This window comes from Cupressus sempervirens, chromosome 3 (genome assembly GCF_028749045.1).
Source record: "Cupressus sempervirens isolate cs-2001-9-10 chromosome 3, ASM2874904v1, whole genome shotgun sequence".
NCBI classification, from domain to species: domain Eukaryota; kingdom Viridiplantae; phylum Streptophyta; class Pinopsida; order Cupressales; family Cupressaceae; genus Cupressus; species Cupressus sempervirens.
The window spans coordinates 235,774,970-235,793,109 of NC_143120.1; the positions used below are offsets into that span (position 1 = coordinate 235,774,970).

An 18,140-nucleotide genomic window follows, 5' to 3' on the forward strand; every position below is an offset into this window, starting at 1 on the left:
CTTTCCCTTCTGTTGGTGGTTGTTGAGATCCTTTTGTTTTAAGAACTATAGACTGGTTGTAATTTGTTTTAACCAAAGTTGGAAAACTCTCACTTGGCAACAACTTGCCAAGCTGGCCTGCAAAAAAAAGGGGAAAAAGTCAGCCTCTTTTTAAAAAAAACTCAGGGAAAAGCTCGGGAACCTAAAAAATAGCTTAAATTAAAATATTTTTTGTTGTTGCAAAATTCAACGAGAAGATGCATGTAATGAGTTAATTAAAGAGAACACAAACGAAACAAGTAAAGTTTATATATATATATATATATATATATATATAAATGCATAGTGGATACAAAATCTCATTCTCTTGCGGAATGTTGATGGCGGGAAGCATAATAGTAAATAATTTCTGTCAAACTATAAGTAAATACATCATTACAATCACATCTTCCCCTTCCCATCTCTACTAGCATAAAAGGGAGAGGGTCTAGTCCTAGCAGAGAAACCCTATTAGAGGGCATGAATGTAAAGTATGTGGCTATGGCTATTTGCTCAATATCCCTAAAGATTCGCTCTCTTTCCTAGATGTATGTCCTCTTGCTTGTGGGACTGGTAATGACTTGCCTAACTCCTCTTTGTCGTCCTCCTTAATGTCATCCAATGTGAAATCCAATTCAACCCCTTCCTCCATGGCTTGCCACTTCGTTTTAGCAATGTCCTCCTTTGGAAACAATGGACCTGGCTTCAGTGCCATCCAGTTAGAGTAAGGATCTATATCATCCAGATCAAGTGGTCCAGGCATTGAACACTGTGCCTTGTTCATGCACAACTTACGATTATGTTGTACATAAACAAGGTTATTGAGCCTTTTTTGAGTCATTTTGTTTCTTTTCTTTGTGCGGATGGACTCATATAAGCTTCAATTGTGCTTACAATGGGATGCGCTACAAGGTTGGCACCAGATTTTGAGAGAAAATTGCTTTAGATTGGGGCTATTGCCACCCCAAGTTGCCACTAGGCATCTGTAAAATAAATATTAATAACTTATCAAATTGCAAATGTTTTAAAGTTTAAACTTTTAAGATTTACCTAGGGTTTGTGTGCCTCTTTTTCTCTTTGCTAGCTTAGAAGAGAACAAATTACCCTTTGATTCCACATAGATTTGTTGTTCGGCCACAACAAGGTCTCTCTACACAACATCGAATATCATCCTCTCGATGCATACAAAGAGGCCCTTCATGAACTCTATATTGGGATCTGAAAAGGAATCATCATGCCTAAAACAAATAGAAAGTGAAATCAAGTCTTAGTACAACTACACAACCTAAAAATAAAAATAAAAATGAAGTGTTAGTAAAATTTGAAGAAGAATCATAGTACCTAAGACAGGGGTTGAGGAAGTAGCCTGTTGCATGAATGGGTTGGTGGAGTATATTGTTACACCTTCTATCAGTGATTTCCCAAATAAGATCAAATTTGAGGCTGCCCCCATTGTAGAAATTTCTAATAGACATTTTGGCCCTATCCATGGCCTCATAAAGATATCCTATTAGGGATTGTTGTCTACCAACTAAGTACAAACCTCTAACCAAGGGCTTAGGTGTCTACAATTGACTTTTGCAAAATAAAAATTAGTTCGTAAAAAGATTATCTAATGAAGTTACTAACATAGTAAGTTACAAATTAATAATGAGACTTGAATCAACTTTCAAGAATAAATAAAAATCAATGTTTTGAAGTTACCTTCACAATCTCAGTAGCCTTGTCCAAAAAAAATTTAGTCAAAGACTATGCATGTTGACCTCTCCTTCAATATTCTTTGAGTAAGGTGATGCGATCCAATTAGGATACACAAACATTTTTTTCAAAAGCATTATTGTTTTGATAAGATTTTGCAACGGTAATGTTTTGAAGTTACCTTCACAATCTCAATAGCCTCGTCCAAAAATATTTGGTCAAAGACTATGCATGTTGACCTCTCCTCCAATATTCTTTGAGTAAGGTGATGCAACCCAATTAGGATATACAAACATCTATTTCAAAGGCAATATTGTTTTGATAAGATTTTGCAACATCAAGAAAACCGTTGCAAACCTTACGACAACAAGCCTCACCAAATCTTTTTCTTTAGTGAACGTTCTCATCAAATTTAGAAGCCATGGGTGATTATAGATAAACTTGGTGACTTGCCTTGCAGCTTCCACAACTAGAGTCACCCAATCAAGTTTTCCTATGTCCTCCAAAAGAAGGTCAAGCACGTGTTGCACAAGGTTACCAAAAAAGAGTGGGGTGCCTCTCTTGGAGGATTCTATTTGGCATATTAGTCAAAAACCAATAATTAGTTGCCAACTTTCCATATTTTACATCAAAGCTAAATTGAATAAATACTATAGAATTACATTAATTATTCATATGCAACATAAAAAATTAAAATTATTTGCTGCCACTTATGTTGCTGCAATACCTGTGATGATTTGCACCACATTTTCTAGTCCCGCCTCCATGAAAACATTCTCCAACATTAATGCCAATGTGTGCTTTTTTCACCTTATTGGAGGCATTAATAGATTTCCAAAACACATCATCTTTGTAAGCAACCAAAAAATTAATAATGATTATATTCTTCCCATCTATGCACCCATCAAATAGAATGGTGCAACCATATTTTTTCCTCTTTTTTTTGCTCTTTCGCTATTGCTTTTTCCCTATCAACCACATTGTCAAACAACCTACAAACTTAAAGCGAAATCAAGTGTTAGTATACAATTTTAATCTAATAAATAGGAAATAGCAATTAAAATATAAAATATAAAAATTAACTCAAGTATATTTCAATTATTTACTTGCCTTCCTCTTAAATCCTTGTGAGAAGGGGCCTTGTACCCTTTAACCAAAACTATCAGTGTGGTTGCCAAATTCAGCCAATAGGGACTATCAACCACATTCATTGGGATATTTTTGAAAAACCAAAAATTTGTACATGCAATATCAGTTTTCTCATGCACCTCCTTGTTCCATCTAGCGGTCTCTAATGATGGTTGTGCTTCAGGTTTGTTTCTAGGCACAAAATAACTGCCGATCCTTAATGTTGACAGTGATATGAAGAACTAGGTGCTCTAGAAGAGGGAGTGGAAGCAGTAAAAGAGACTTTGTTTGCAGATCCATAGGCTACGAAGAGATCCCACTATGTTCTCAAGTGGTGCTTCTTCTTTAACATCAATAACAATACCTTGAGTTTCAGCTATGGCTGCCCTTATATCTAATTCTCCTCTCCCTATTTAATTTTTTCTCTTCACCAGTTGCAAGTAGGGTCACAAGGAATTGAATCATATCTCATTATGCCTGCAAGGTGGTATTTGAGGTAGTTAATGCTGAATGCATATCACCTTCCTAGGCTCATTTGGAGCTTCATAGGCATACCTCCATGCCTTATCTCTTGCATCTCTAGGCCGAGTGCCTATATACCCAGATGGGCATGGTGTTAGTCGCCACACTTCATATGAACTTGCCATGCTTATTTAATGCTGAACCTATACATTGAATTTTTTAACACATTAAAATTTATAGAAAAATAATTAAACAAAGTTAGAACTTAGAAATATAAACTATTTAAATTAGTGTGATTATTTTTAGACATTATTCAAAGTCAAACATTAACTACTCAAACTACTAGAGTTTTTTTAATAAAAAAACTACACTCTTCAAAACTACAATGATAGATCCAAAACAAATTTCAGCGTGGAAATGCCTTCAAATGATTCAAAATTATTTCTAACTACTTAGAAATGAATTTGAATTCATTTACATGCAACAAAAAAAAAAGAATTTTTTTAAAAGTATAAAAACAAACTCAATAGACCCTACCTGGGAATGAGATTTTTCTTCCAAAACCGATCGAAATCTGCTTGAAATCATCTGAAATCTGCCTTCAATAACTTACAATCAACTAAAAATGGCTTGGAAACCTTTTTTTCTCCTTTACTCCCTCAAATTGTCGCAAAACCAAACTAGCATAAAAATAAGTGCCATTTTTTTCCTTAAAGCATTGCCAGTTTGCCGTGGGCGATTTATTTTCAAAAACTCGACGATTAACCAAGTATTGCCTGAACTTTGCCAAGGCATGATTACTAACATTTCCTTATCCTAGATAGAGTAAGGTCTTTTGGTAGGATGGAGCTTCTTGCTTTAAAAAAATGATTAGGTGTTTATTTTTGCATGAGGACCACATCGATGCCTTCTCCAGATGTAGGGAGAAATTGGGAATGGCTAGAATAAGACATGAGGTTATTGTCTTTTTGAGATTTTCAAAGGCTTGTTGGTTTGTTCATTCCATCCAAAAATTCTCTTGTTGGTCGAATCTGTAAAGGGTGCTGCTAATTTTTAGAATCCTTCTACAAACCTTCTAAAATTGTCGAGGCCCATAAAACCTTGTAATTGGGTCAAGATTCTAGGTTCAAACCATTCTTTAATAGCCTTGATCGTTTTTTTCCTCATCAAAACTTACCCCTTGTTTGCTGATCTTGTGGCCTAAGTGTAAGATTTTTTTGAATCCAAATTCACATTTTGAAACTTTGACATAAAGTGATTCTTGGTACAAAACTCCCAATACCTCATCAATGTGCTTAAGATGATCTTCCCATGTTTTGCTATATGTTAGGACAGCATCAAAGAACATTAATAAAAATTTCCTTGCTTTTTGAAGGTATGATTAGTACAAGATTGGAATGTGGTGGGGTTGTTGGCTAACCCAAAGGATAGGACTAAAAATTTGAAATGTCCATGGTAGCATTTGAGTGCTGTTTTTGGAATATCCCCCTCTCTCATCCTTATTTGGTGATACACCGACCTTAAATCAACTTTTGAGAAATACTTGGCTCCATGGAGTTCATCAATAAGTTCATCCACTTTAGCGGTAGGATATGGATTCTTGATTGTTTTCTTATTCAAAGTTCTCTAATCACTACACATTCTCATTGTTCCATCCTTTTTGACTAGTGCAACTGATGATGTCAACGGGCTAGAACTTGGTTGAATGTAGCCCATCTCTAATAGCTCAATATATAGTTTTTTCCATAGTTCAAAATATCGTCGAGATAGTGGTGAGAAGCATACGTCTCGTGAGAAATTGGGGATGACGCAAAAAGTCATCCTCTTTCTCGCCAAGTCCATGAGCCGAGAAGTTCAACTTCTCGCTGCAAGAAAATGGCGATATCTCGAAAAATTCTCATGAGAAGTTGTTAAGTTCTCCCGGGTAGTGTGTGAAGTTGCTAGTTAAGTGATAGTCACTCCCAAAAACGACATCATCTGTGCCTTTTTGCAGCATTGAGTTTGTTGGGTGTGGGAGGAGAAAATAGGTTTTTGCTTGTATTTAAACCTATTTGAAGTTTTAATCTATTATGTTTATTAAATCTCTAAACTTGTGGCTTATTTTGTATGTGTAGGTTGATTTTACATTAAATGGAAAATATGGCTTTCTCTACAAGTGGGTCAAATGCAACATCTTCTAGTGGCCCCATAGCATGTCCATCTAGATTTATAGGCACGTTCCCTAAAGGGGCTAGAGACTTTGCATGGAAATAGGGGTTTGAAGGAAAGGAGTATAATAATGTCATATGCATAAAATGCGAAAAACAAGTTCCTAGAGGTATATCTCGTTTGAAGTACCACCTTGTTGGTATAGAAAAATGTGACACAAGGATTTGTGATGCGACTATAGAGGAAATAAAAGGGAGATGATTGCTTTGCTCAGTTCCCAAGAAGAGAAGAAGTTGAAAAGGGAAAGGGCAAAATTGGCCATGAGGGCATCCTTTTACGAATTGCAAGGTATGTTTCCTTTTTAAGAATCATTTATTATTTTCTAATCATGACTAATGATTGTGCTAAAACAATTATCATGATTCATAATGAAATGATGTGCGTTGTGACCAGGTATCCCAATCACCCTTGATGAAGAAGAAGATGCATTTGAGGGGATAGTTGGCTCTTTTTGCGGCCCACGAACACACCTACCCGTGGTAGGTCCTTGAGCTCCACATCTGCTGGTTCGAGTAGACCACAAAACTCTTCTATTGATGGTTATTTTGTGCATAGAAACACACTTGGAGCACAACCAGCACTGGATGGAACTGTGATGTGCATGAGCAACTTGACATTCAATGTGTTGATTTTTGGTTTTTTAACAACTTCCCCTTCAATGTGGCAACAAGTCCATATTTTTTGAATTTTGTGACTGGTTGTACAGTAGGGGGAAAGGGCTACAAGCCACCTACTCCCGCAGACTTGAGCGGGAGGTTAGTTCACTTGTTTCTAATTTTAATACTTTTAAAGTTTTACAATTTATTTATTTTTGTTGAAAGTAATTTAAAAAAAATCAAAGTTGTGTACCTATTCTCATTTTTTATGTTGTGCGTGTAGATTGCTGAAAGATGTGTTTCTAGGGGTAAAGATGTGGTTGAAGAGCAAACATTACAATGGAAACAGTATGGCTGCACCATACTTTCAAATGGAAGAAACCATACCATCATCAACTTTTTGGTTTCTTGCAAGGATCAAGTAGTCTTTCTTAAATCTTTGGATGCCTCGAACAAGATAAAGACGGCTGAGACTTTGGCTTTAATGCTAGAGATTGTTGTGATGGAGGTTGGGGCTGAAAATGTGGTGCAAATTATAACCGACAATGCTGCGGCATCTGTGGCAATGGGTTGGATCTTACAAGAAAGGCATAACACACTCTTTTGGTCTGCTTGTGCAGTGCATGTTATTGATCTTCTTTTGGAGGATATAGGGAAATTGGATTGGGTGAAACTAGTTGTAGAGAAAGCAAGGGAGATAAAAAAAAATATATCTACAATCACCCTTGGGTCCTTTGCTTGATGAGAATCTTCACCGAAAACAAGGAGTTGGTTAGACCCGTAGTCACAAGATTTGCAATGATTTTTTTAATGTTGCAAAGTGTTCTATCTCATATAAATCCTTTGAGACAAATGTTTGTGTGTCCAAAATAGCTATAGTCAAGTTATTCAAAGAAGGCCGATGGATAGAGTGTTGCACGTATTGTCTATGACATCCAATTTTTTGATCGAGCTTCAGAAATTGCGGAGGTAACTTGGAAACTTAAAAAATTGAATATGTTTTTTTTGTACTTATTAATCAAGTCTTTCATTATTTATTTATAACCCTACTCTCTGATTAATAATTGTTCTATACGTTTCAATTATAGGTAGTGAAGCCCTTGATTAGAGTGCTCCACTTGGTAGATGGGGAACAAACCCCAATGGGGTCCCTTTATGAGGCCATGGATAGGGACAAAGAGGCTGTAAGAAATAAGTACAGGGGAGACAGCCTAAAATTTCAGCCCATATGGGATATTATTGATAGGAGGCAAAGCAATCAGCTCCACCAACCCATTCATACAGTAGGGTATTTCCTCAACCCTTGTTACTGCTTCTCTCCATCATACGCAAATCCCAATAGAGAGGTCATGGAGGGCTTTGTTTACCGCATAGGTTAATTAAGAAATGCACACAAATAGTGAACACAGACAGCCGAACTCCGTTATTCGCATAAGCCAACAGATTACATAACTGGTGATAAGATCTCCTAATTTACAATGATCCTAGACAGGGTATAAATACTTTTTGCTGAACCTTCCCGAAGGAGTCTGTCGGCCACATAAAATATGTCCGCTACAAACTATTTATCGACGACGTCGTCTACAAAGTACAAAATCATCGACGACAATCAAGTCGGCTGACATCATCCCCCCCAAAAAGAAAAGTCGTCTCCTGATGACTAACAAAATACAATTACAACATATCCAGGACAAATTAACAAAACAGAATACACTAACTGGTCTCCAAAATGTGTTGCATCTGCAACCTCTGCGAACACAATACTGTCTCCTTAATCAAGCTGACCTTGATAGCCACCCGAGTTGCTTTCTCTGTTTTCAACTCTTGGGTACCCTGAGCCAATTGTCGCTGCATTGCCTCCAACTGGATGATTAGCTCCTCTCGAGCTCTCGATGCATCCACCAAGACAGCCTCACATCCAACACCTACTCCAAGTGCCTCTGGTACATAGACATTCCATGCTTGTAGCAGCTCTAGGTCTCATCAATGGTCACACTTCCCACGACTGATATCCACAACGACTGGGGGTTTAGGGGGCAACGCCCCCGGCCGCCAAAACCAAATTAACACTCCGAAACCCACACAAAAATGCATGGAACACACTATTTTTGCAATTTCTTTTGATTCCACTCTCTTTCTGGCAATTGTTGATACTTCCCCTTCCCTTTGGCATCAACTGTCACTCATTCCGAACTACTCCAATTTGTCGTCATTTAAATTTTTTTTTTTTTACTTTACCTGTTGACACCCTTCTGCATCTACCGGTGCACTGCAATCTTCTTCTCCCATCCCAATTCCTAGCTCATTCATTGACCGCCAAACTCACGAAATGAAGACAACAAAAAGGAGCACCTCGTGAGGAAAGAAGTCTACGGAAATCAGAAAAACATCCGCGAAAACGGTGAATGCCGGCCATGGAACAACAGTCGAGAAATGTATTAAGCCCGTGGGAAGACCTCCGCAGGACCACCCGCGAGAAGCTGTCCGCGGGACATCACCCCGCGAGAAAAGGTCCGCAGAAAGTTGTCCGCAGGACAACACCCCGCAGAAAGGGGTCCCCTGGACCATTCGCGGGTTACCCCCACGGGAACTCTTCCGCTCACTTTTTTTTTGTTTTTGAACTAGGGAGCCATTCGCGGATAGAGAAGTAAGTGTGCAAGAAATAAAGGAAATTGCGGAAGAAAGAACACCTGGTGGAAGACGATGCCACCAAGGAAGAATGAAGACAACCCGCAATCACAATGCACCTTGCAGAAGAATCCGCGGAAGACAGGAAAAAGCCGCACTACGTTGTGGTTGAAAAAGTGAAGCTGCCAATAAACAAGATAAGCCCGTGAACACCAAGATGCAATCCGCGGAGAATAGAAAGCCATCCACACAACAAGAGTCCGTGAGAGATAAGGGCAAGCCGCGGGGAACAAAAGACTTCTTGCGGAGACAGCCCGTGAAAAAGGTGTCCGCGGGGCCCCTATTCGGGCAGACTCCGCTCACTCTTCGATCATCCTCTGGTTTCTTCTCAACTTTTCCATCAACCTTCGTTGTCTTCAGCTGTCCTTCTCCTTGTGTGATTTTCTTTACTTCTCCATCTTCCTCTATGATTTTCTTCTATGCCCTTCCACTGTGGTTTTCTTCTTTACTTCCGGTGGTATTTTCTGCCCTTCTCTATGTTCCTCTGTGATTTTCTTCACTTCTTTTCCTTTTACTTTGTTCGCTCGCTTTCTTTTCTTACTCTTCTTACGCTTGCCCTCACTTTCTTCATTCTCAATTTTTTTCTCCACCATTTAATTGATCTCCAATTTCTTTGAGACCTCTGGCTTTGTCATTGTTTTCACAGTAACCTCGATCTCCTTCTCTGATTCATTCTACCGTAGCTCTACTTTTTTTGAAGTTGACTCATTGGCCTCATCTCCCAAATTCATGGTTTGTAGTGTGGCTTCATTATACTTAATTGTCTCCCCCTCACTGAATGTATGGGCGGGTGTAACATCCAACAGTGCATCCCCCTCATTTACCTCAGTGAACTCCTTTGGAAATTCATCCCCCCTTGGACCTTCCTCAATTGTCAGTACATTGCAGTTCTGGAATAGTTTTGGACCTTCCGCGTAATTGCCAGAACCTCTTCCTCATCCGCCCTGACAATGATCAAGTTTACTCCGGATTTTGGACACTTGGAATCTTCGTGATTGCCGGGTCTGCACCATCTGCATAATAGTTTGGGTGTATTCGCCGTTGTACAATTCCGCGCAAAATGACCCCACAAATTACATGTTCGGCATTGAACGATCGGCCGTCCGTTCGCATCATATTGAATTCGACTCCTCCGGCCATTATTATTGTTATTGTTTGCATTGTTATTGTTGTTTTGCCCTTAGCTATTATTCTTGTATCCTCCCGACGTGGCACCTACATTAATAGTGTTTCCGCTACTACCTGACGGGGAAGCCTCCTGTGTAAGAAGCACCTACGAAGATCCTCTGGTTCTCATGTTAAAGGGGCATTCCTTTGTCGAATGGCCCATGATCTAACAGATATCGCAGAATTGGTTCTTTGGACAAGATCCTTTAGTATGACCATTGGTCTTACACTCCGTGCACCACAACTCACTGCCCTTTGTCTCCTTGTGCATATTTTTAAACTCCATCATGCGGATCATGTCTTTCTGTAGGGCGCGGACCTTCTTGCTACTGCCTTCATCGTCGCTGCTATCTTCTCCAGAAGGCTCATCATCATCAGAATCAGATGAGCTAGTCTTCTTTTTCTGTCTTCTGCTCACTTTCGAGGTTCAATGCTCTATTATAGGCTTCCGTGTATGACGACGGTGGCACAATTTTCATTTTCTTCTGCAGCGTTAGACGTAGGCCTTCCACGAACCACCTTTTCTAAAGTCTGTCTGTCGGCTTATTTTCCATTTTGTTTATCAAATCTTTCAATTTCCTGGCGTAGATGCGGACAGTTTCGTTCTTCCCTTGCTTAGTATTGAAGATCTCTACTACAATTTCATTATCATCGCGCAATAGTTGAAATTCGGCCAGAAACTCCTTTTTAATGTTATTCCAACTGTCTAGCTTTTGCGGATTTGTACTAGTAAACCAGTCAATTGTCACGCCTCGTAGGGTGGCCGGAAATTGCCTCATCCAGTTGTCTTCATCAGTTATCCCATTTGCCCTCCGGATCATTTCACATGTTTTGCAATGTCGAATGGGATTGACAATACCATTGCCATCGAACTTCGACAGTTTCTCTTTTGGTCCCACCATCATGATTGGTTTTTGTAAATAGGCGTTGCTCGGTCTTGCAACATTGGCGCTGTTCACTCCCACACTGTGGCTTTGCACTCCCACACCGGCGGTCTACACTCTCGCATCGGTGGACTGTTCTCTCGCACTGGCGGTCTGCACTCCCACATCGGTAGACTGTTCTCCCACATCAGTGGATTGTTCTCCCACACCGGTGATTTGCACTCCCACATCGGCGTACTGTTCTACACCGGCGGACTGTACTCCCACATCGGCAATCTGCACTCCCGCACTGGCGGTCTCAACAGCTGCGAACCTTGGTGAAGAAGGGTCTTCTGAAGTTGTCCCCTGCGAAAGTATATCTTGGATGAAGAGTTCACTCCACGCCCTTGCTCTTTCGACACTCCGAGCCGTGCGAGTTGTTGCTCTTCCGTTTGGATTTTCTTGCCTCGGCAAACACATTCAAAAACTCTTTTCGTGCTTCTTCCACCAATTCCAAGCGCTGCCGAGTTTCCTCCAATAATTCTTCCGTGCTTCGGTTTCTGTCGGCAATCTTCTGGAATCTCCTTTGGCGTTAGGCTTGTTGTGCTAGAATTAAATGTTCTTGCGCAGTACGGATTCCATCTTTTCCCTTGGCCTTATTTTGATCCTTGTTAAGCTGATTTGGCATTAATCTTCATTCCTCCCACCTTCCAAGTTCAGAGGGCAACGACGCCAAATGTTTACCGCATAGGTTAATTAAGAAATGCACACAGATAGTGAACACAGACAGCAAAACTCCGTTATTCGCATAAGCCAACAAATTACATAACTGGTGATAAGATCTCCTGATTTACAATGATCCTAGATAGGGTATAAATACTTTTCGTCGAACCTTCCCGAAGGAGTCTGTTGGCCACATACAATATGTCTGCTACAAACTACTTACTGACGACGTCGGCTACAAAGTACAAAATCACCGACGACAATCAAGTCGGCTGACAGGCTTTAGTGAGTGCATGCAAAGGATGATACTTGACATTGCGGTGAGAGACCTCATTGTGGGTGAGATGGAAGTGTATCAAAATGCAACAGGCAATCTATTCTCCTCAGCCTTGGCAAAGAGAGGTAGATAGACTCAAACCCCAGGTACAATATTTGGAATTTGGAGTCTTTCACTTGCATGATAAGCAAAATTATACGAAGCTACAAAAACTTGTCTCCAAAGGATGATACTTGACATTGCGGTGAGAGATCTCATTGTGGGTGAGATGGAAGTGTATCAAAATGCAACAGGCAATCTATTCTCCTCAGCCTTGGCAAAGAGAGGCAGACAGACTCAATCCCCAGGTACAATATTAGGAATTTGGAGTCTTTCACTTGCATGATAAGCAAAATTATACGAAGCTACAAAAACTTGTCTCACCTTGCTTTCTAATTCTTTAATATTTATCTTGCAGATGCTTGGTGGCCAAACTGGGGTAGAAATGTCCCAAATCTGCAAAAACTTGCTCTTTGCATCTTATGTCAGCCATGTAGCTCATCCAGTTGTGAGCGTAATTGGAGCTTGTTTGAATCCATTCACACAAAGAAGAGGAACATGTTGGCACATAAATGCCTAAATGACCTTGTCTTTGTCAATTATAACCTTAGTTGCGCATAAGAAAGCTAATGGCATCAACAATTGAGCCACTTGATTTGGATGACATAGATCCTTTTGGCAATTAGACAACACAGGAGCAGCCTTTATTGTTCATCAAGGATGAAATATATGAGTTGGAGAGGTAGGCTATGGAGGAGGGTGGTTTTGCAGTGGGATTGGACGACATTCAGGAGGACTACAGTGAGAGTGAGGACACTGACAGTGAGCAGAGTGATAGTGAGGATGAGGAGGCATTGCTAGAGTCAGCACCAACACCACCACAGACGACTGCTACGGCTAGAGCTGCTAGACCCCCTCCCTCTCCCATAGTTTTTACTAGAACTATTGCAAAGGGGAAGAGGAAGATGTAAACTAGTTGCATATTGCACTTGACATTTGTATTTGCTTATATTTTTTACAAAGACAATTCAGTATTTGTAGTTTGCTTCAGAGTTTAGAGTCTTTGACTATATCGCCACATGAGGATGCAATTTTGTTACTTACTGCATTTATATGTATCTAGATCAGCTTGTTTGGCGTGTTTACTCATTTACTGACTCATACATGCATCTACTTATTGAATTTTGTGAAGAATGCATTTTAAATTAAATTTCAGTTATTTTTAAATTCCCTATAGTTTCCTGAGAAGTTGCCGATTTCTCTCTGATATTTGCCAAGAATTTTTTTTTTGGCCTCGTCGAGAAGTGGCTGAGAATGAGATTTTGAACAATGGTTTTTTCTATCTATTCTTCAAACTTTTGTGGGTGTCTATATGGAGTGGTAATTACTGGTTGCACTTCCTTTTTCAATTCTATACTATGTTCAAGTACTTGCTTGGGAGGTAGACTTGAAGGAATGTCATCAGAAATCTTTTTGTACTTTCTTAGGATAGGCTCTATATCAATCTGAATGGCCTTCTCTTGAATGTTAGATTTGTCAAGGATCATGCATTGTGCTGCCTACTCCCCTTGATCTTTTTTGAGAATTCTTTCCATCTATTTTCAAGAGACTACTTTCAAAGACCTGTTGGATATCCCCTTTAACATCACTTCATCCCCTTTATGTTTGAAACAAATTGTTAAGTTTGGTAGATTAAATAAAAAGTATCCCAGTGAGTGTAGCCAATATTATGTCAGAATCTAATGGTACAACATAGAAATTTTCTATAATAGGGTGCATCCCACTACTATTTTCCAATTGTGAAACCTCTTGTGCATTTAACCCCTGTTTCTGTTGGTGCTGAAAACTCCTTGAATTCTTTAGTTTTTAATTTCCTTTTTGCCACCAATGACTTACTTATAAAGTAATGAGGAGCTCTGCTGTCCACTAAGGCAATTACCTTTTTCCCCTTAAGAGTACCTTTCACACAGAATGGGTGGTATTTAGAATTTCGAGAAGTGATGGTAGAGTTACTTGTTCCTCATAATCCTCATCATACTTAGCCTTCTTGTTGGTCTTCCCCTCATCCTCATCTTCAAAAGTTGCTTCCATTTGAAGGACTTGACTTTTACATTTGTGACCAGATTCCCATTTAACATGGTTTCCTCTTCTGACAGTGATGACACTTCTCCCATGGCTCTTGACATGTGAAACATAAGTTTTTCTTCTTTATTTCATCCAGGGATTGGTTGTTCTTGCAGTGATGGTTCCTTTTGGGAAGGTCTTAGTATGATCATTCAAAACTTGGGGATCAAGTTTTTACATTCAAATCTGTTTCTTTTGCATCATCCGAGGTGTTGAGTTTGAAAGCCACCACCAATCCCTTCATTGATTCTTTTGATCCATCCATAAACAAATAGGTTAGTTTTTCTTCATCTAAGTCTATGACTACTGTAGATATTCTTTGGAATCTTCATATATATTCATCTACTATCCCTGTTTGTTTCAGCTGAGTTAATTCTTTAGAATCCTTCTGGGGATGTTCATGGTCAAACCGTTTAATCAGTTTTTTTGAGGACTCTTCATAAGATGTTATGTTTTCATATCCTTGGGTGTGGACAACATGGCGCCACCAATTATGGGCTGTGTTTTTGAACTGTAGAATGGCAAATTAAATTATATCTTCCTCTGTCATGGGGCTGAGGTTTAAGAATGTGTTTGGGTTTTGCAACCATCCGTAGGCTGTGATTTTGCCTGATCCATCAAAATTTAGAATAATGACCTGTGACCTTACTGGTCTTGTGTTTCAGGTTCTTATAAGATTGGTCCCTCTCTCTCCAAGGAGAGTCTGATATCTTTGCTTCGCAGTAATCCCAAAAAGATACACTTCTTATCTTAGGGTTTAATTTTTAGTGGGCCTCTGCCAGTTCTTCTGCGTTACTAGGTAGATAATTGTTTCCCTTTTCCTCCTTTTGGGTATTCTGTTTGGGTTGGAAAGAGGGTTTCTCAACTTTGGGTGTGTTCATTCAGCTGTTGCTTTCCAAATCATTTGTACTCATGTTCTTCCCAGTAGGATTTCTAAGATAACTTATTGAATTGTTCATGTTTTGCAAGGCTTTCATGAGGTCCAAGGCTCTTTCATTTTGTCCCATTAATGTTTTGGTTGTTATTTTCATAAGTGTTCTCAGTGCATTACCTATTGATTTGCTCATGTTGTTTGTCATCTGTTATTTATTTACCTTTTCTAAAGCTCTTTGTGCCCTTTGGTTTTGTTGCATTAACAGGATGGCAGGATGGCTGCTCTGATACCAATTGTAATGTTCCCTAATTATTTAGACCAGTTTAATATAGATTAATCTATTGTCTGGATTGGAAAACACTTAAATCAAGAGACCATATTTTTGAACTAATTAAAAGATTCATACTAATTATTATTTAGTTTAAGGAGACTTAAATGTACTCAGATTGCTTGGACACTAATCCTCAATAGGATTCCCTCAAAGTTTACAAATCACACCCTTAAGCCTTTCTTAGGACAATGGCCTCAAGGCGCTCAGGGTTGCTGATCCCACCTCATTTTGGGATCTGGTTGGAATTTTCTCTAGCCTCTTGCTAAATACTTCTCTGATCTCCTTCCCAAATGCTAAGTTTAATAATAAGTATAATATGCACAGCTGGGGATGTATATATGTATTAATTATGATTAGCAAGAGATTTAAGTTTCTGTACATACCTGATTGTATCTATATATTTAAAAATACAGAAATGGATGCTTATTTAGGCTCCTGACTGTGTAAGAGATATATTTATTGATATCTGTATTCTAGTATATCTCTACTACTTAGTACTTTTTTCTTCTTCTAGATTTCTGTCTATTCCATGTGTTTCATAGTAACTCTCAATGGCTGTTTTATATCTTCTTGCAGGGTGCAGAGCTTGAGGGCATGTCTCCTTGGTGCAGGTGCTCCTAATCGAATAATGAAGTGCATGAACACCTCATGGTGAGTTGGAGACGAGATTGGATTCGAGAGACTCAACAATGAAGTTTTGAAATCCATTATGTCAATGGGATGGAATGAAATCAAATGTAATGACAAGTGTCCTAATGGTCTTGAAAAGGACCATAAGAGAAAAATGTGGAAATATGGCAAGCAGATGCCGAATTGGGTTAATTAGGAGTCTAAGGAGTTCTATGTTATAATGAGGTCACAAAATGACCATTTACAAAGTTAGATGTTCATAGGAGTTCAATTAGATAAGTTTTGTAATTCAAAAATTTAAATACCAATGGTTAGTTGGTTTTGGGTGGGAAAGCCCAAAATGCACGTTTAATTGAGTTTTTAAGGGTCTAACCAACCTCAATCATTTTGGGAAGTTAAAATTACATTGTATAAATCGTTTAGAAGGCATTTGATGAGCAGAGATGGCTGGAAGTATCCATTTGTACGAACTGTGGTAAGGAAATGCAATAAAAACTTCATATATCTAGCAAATATAAGTTCATGATTGACTGATCATTTACATTGAAGCTATTATGCTTTTGGATGAATAAGAAATAAGTTAAATCCATATTTGTTCACCTGTGCATGATTTAGGGTTTTTTAAACTGTCGCACTTCTTCAATTCTTGCTGACAGGCTCTTGGTAAACACAAATTCCTTTCACAGTTTGAGGATTTCAATGAATCCAAGGACCATCGTATGAATGCATGTTCTGATTATCATAGAATGGGCCCATAACAATTTGTATCATGATCAACTAGCATATTTTTGCAGAGATAATGTCAATGGGATGGAATGAAATCAAATGCAATGACAAGTGTCCTAATGGTCCTGATAAGGACCATAGAACCAAATGTGGAATATGGCAAGACGATGCCTAACTGGGTTAATTAGGAGTCTAAGGGGTTTTATGTTATAATGAGGTCACAAAATGACCTTTTACAAAGTTAGAGGTTCATAGGAGTTCAATTAAATAAGTTTTGTAATTAAATATTTAAATACCAATGGTTGGTTTGTTTTGGTCGGGAAAGCCTAAAATGCATGTTTACTTGAGTTTTTAAGGGTCTAATCAACCCCAATCAGTTTGGGAAGTTGAAATGTATAAAGCCTTTAGAAGGTATTCCATGAGCAGAGATGGCTGGAAGTATTCACTTGTATGGACTGTGGTAAGGAAATGCAATAAAAACTTCATATTATTACAAGTTCATGATTGATTGATCATTTACATTATAGTTATTATGCTTTTGGATGAATAAGAAATAAGTTACATCCGTATTTGTTCACTGGTGCATGATTTAGAGGTCTTCAAATTGTCATACTTCATCAATTCTTGCTGACAGGTTCTTGGTAAACATAATTGCTTATCACAGTTTGAGGATTTTCATGAATCCAAGGGCCATTCTATGATGCATGTTGTGATTCTCATGAATGGGCCCATAACAATTTGTATCATGATCCATTAACATAGTTTGCATAGATAAAGCCAATGGGAATGGAATGAAATCAAATGTAATGAGGAAATGTGGCAAGATGATGCCCACTTTGGTTAATTAGGAGTCTAAGGGGTTTTATGTTATAATGAGGTCACAAGATGACCATTTGCAAAGTTAGAGGTTCATAGGAGTTCAATTAAATAAGTTTTTTAATTCAAAAATTTAAATACCGACAGTTGGTTTTGGGCGGGAAAGCCTAAAATGCACGTTTAATTAAGTTGTTAAGGGTCTAATCAACCCCAATCAGTTTGGGAGGTTGAAATTACGTTGTATAAAGCCTTTAGAAGGCATTCCACAAGTAGAGATGGCTGGAAGTAATCCTTTGTATGGACTGTGGTAAGGAAATGCAATAAAAACTTCATATATTTAGCAAATATTGCATGTTCATGATTGATTGATCATTTAAAGTGAACGTATTATCCTTTGGGATGAATAAAAAATAAAGTTACACCCATATTTGTGCGCTGGTGCATGATTTAGAGCTTTTTAAGCTGTCATACTTCATCAGTTCTTGCTGACAGGCTCTTGGTAAACACAATTTCTTATCACAGTTTGAGGATTTTCATGAATCCAAGGACCATTCTATGAATGTATGTTCTGATTCTCATAGAATGGGCCCATAACAATTTGTATCATGATCTAATAAAATAGTTTTGCAGAGATAATTGAAACTGAAGGTGTACACCATAAGGAGAATGCTGAAATGTTCAATGAAAATGCACTAAAATGATGCCATAGGTGTAGCAGCAGGCACTTGGCCTTAACAAGGGTGTGTTTTTGAGTTTGGACAGCGTTAATATA

General features: G+C 38.6%; 1 protein-coding gene across 4 annotated transcripts in view; it reads left to right on the top strand.

Moving 5' to 3' along the window:
* Positions 1–18,140, top strand: part of LOC149565722 (F-box/kelch-repeat protein At1g80440-like) — a 45,194-nt gene that overhangs the window by 24,508 nt on the left and 2,546 nt on the right. For 2 of the 4 annotated variants that reach the window (XM_089819223.1, XM_089819220.1), the window contains exon 2: positions 15,773–16,328. The exons of the other annotated variants lie outside the window; for them this stretch is intronic. In XM_089819223.1, coding sequence (XP_089675349.1) covers positions 15,773–15,786 — 14 coding nt within the window. In that variant the 3' untranslated portion in view covers positions 15,787–16,328. Of the gene's footprint in view, positions 1–15,772; positions 16,329–18,140 lie in introns of those variants that run through there. 4 annotated transcript variants of the gene reach the window in all.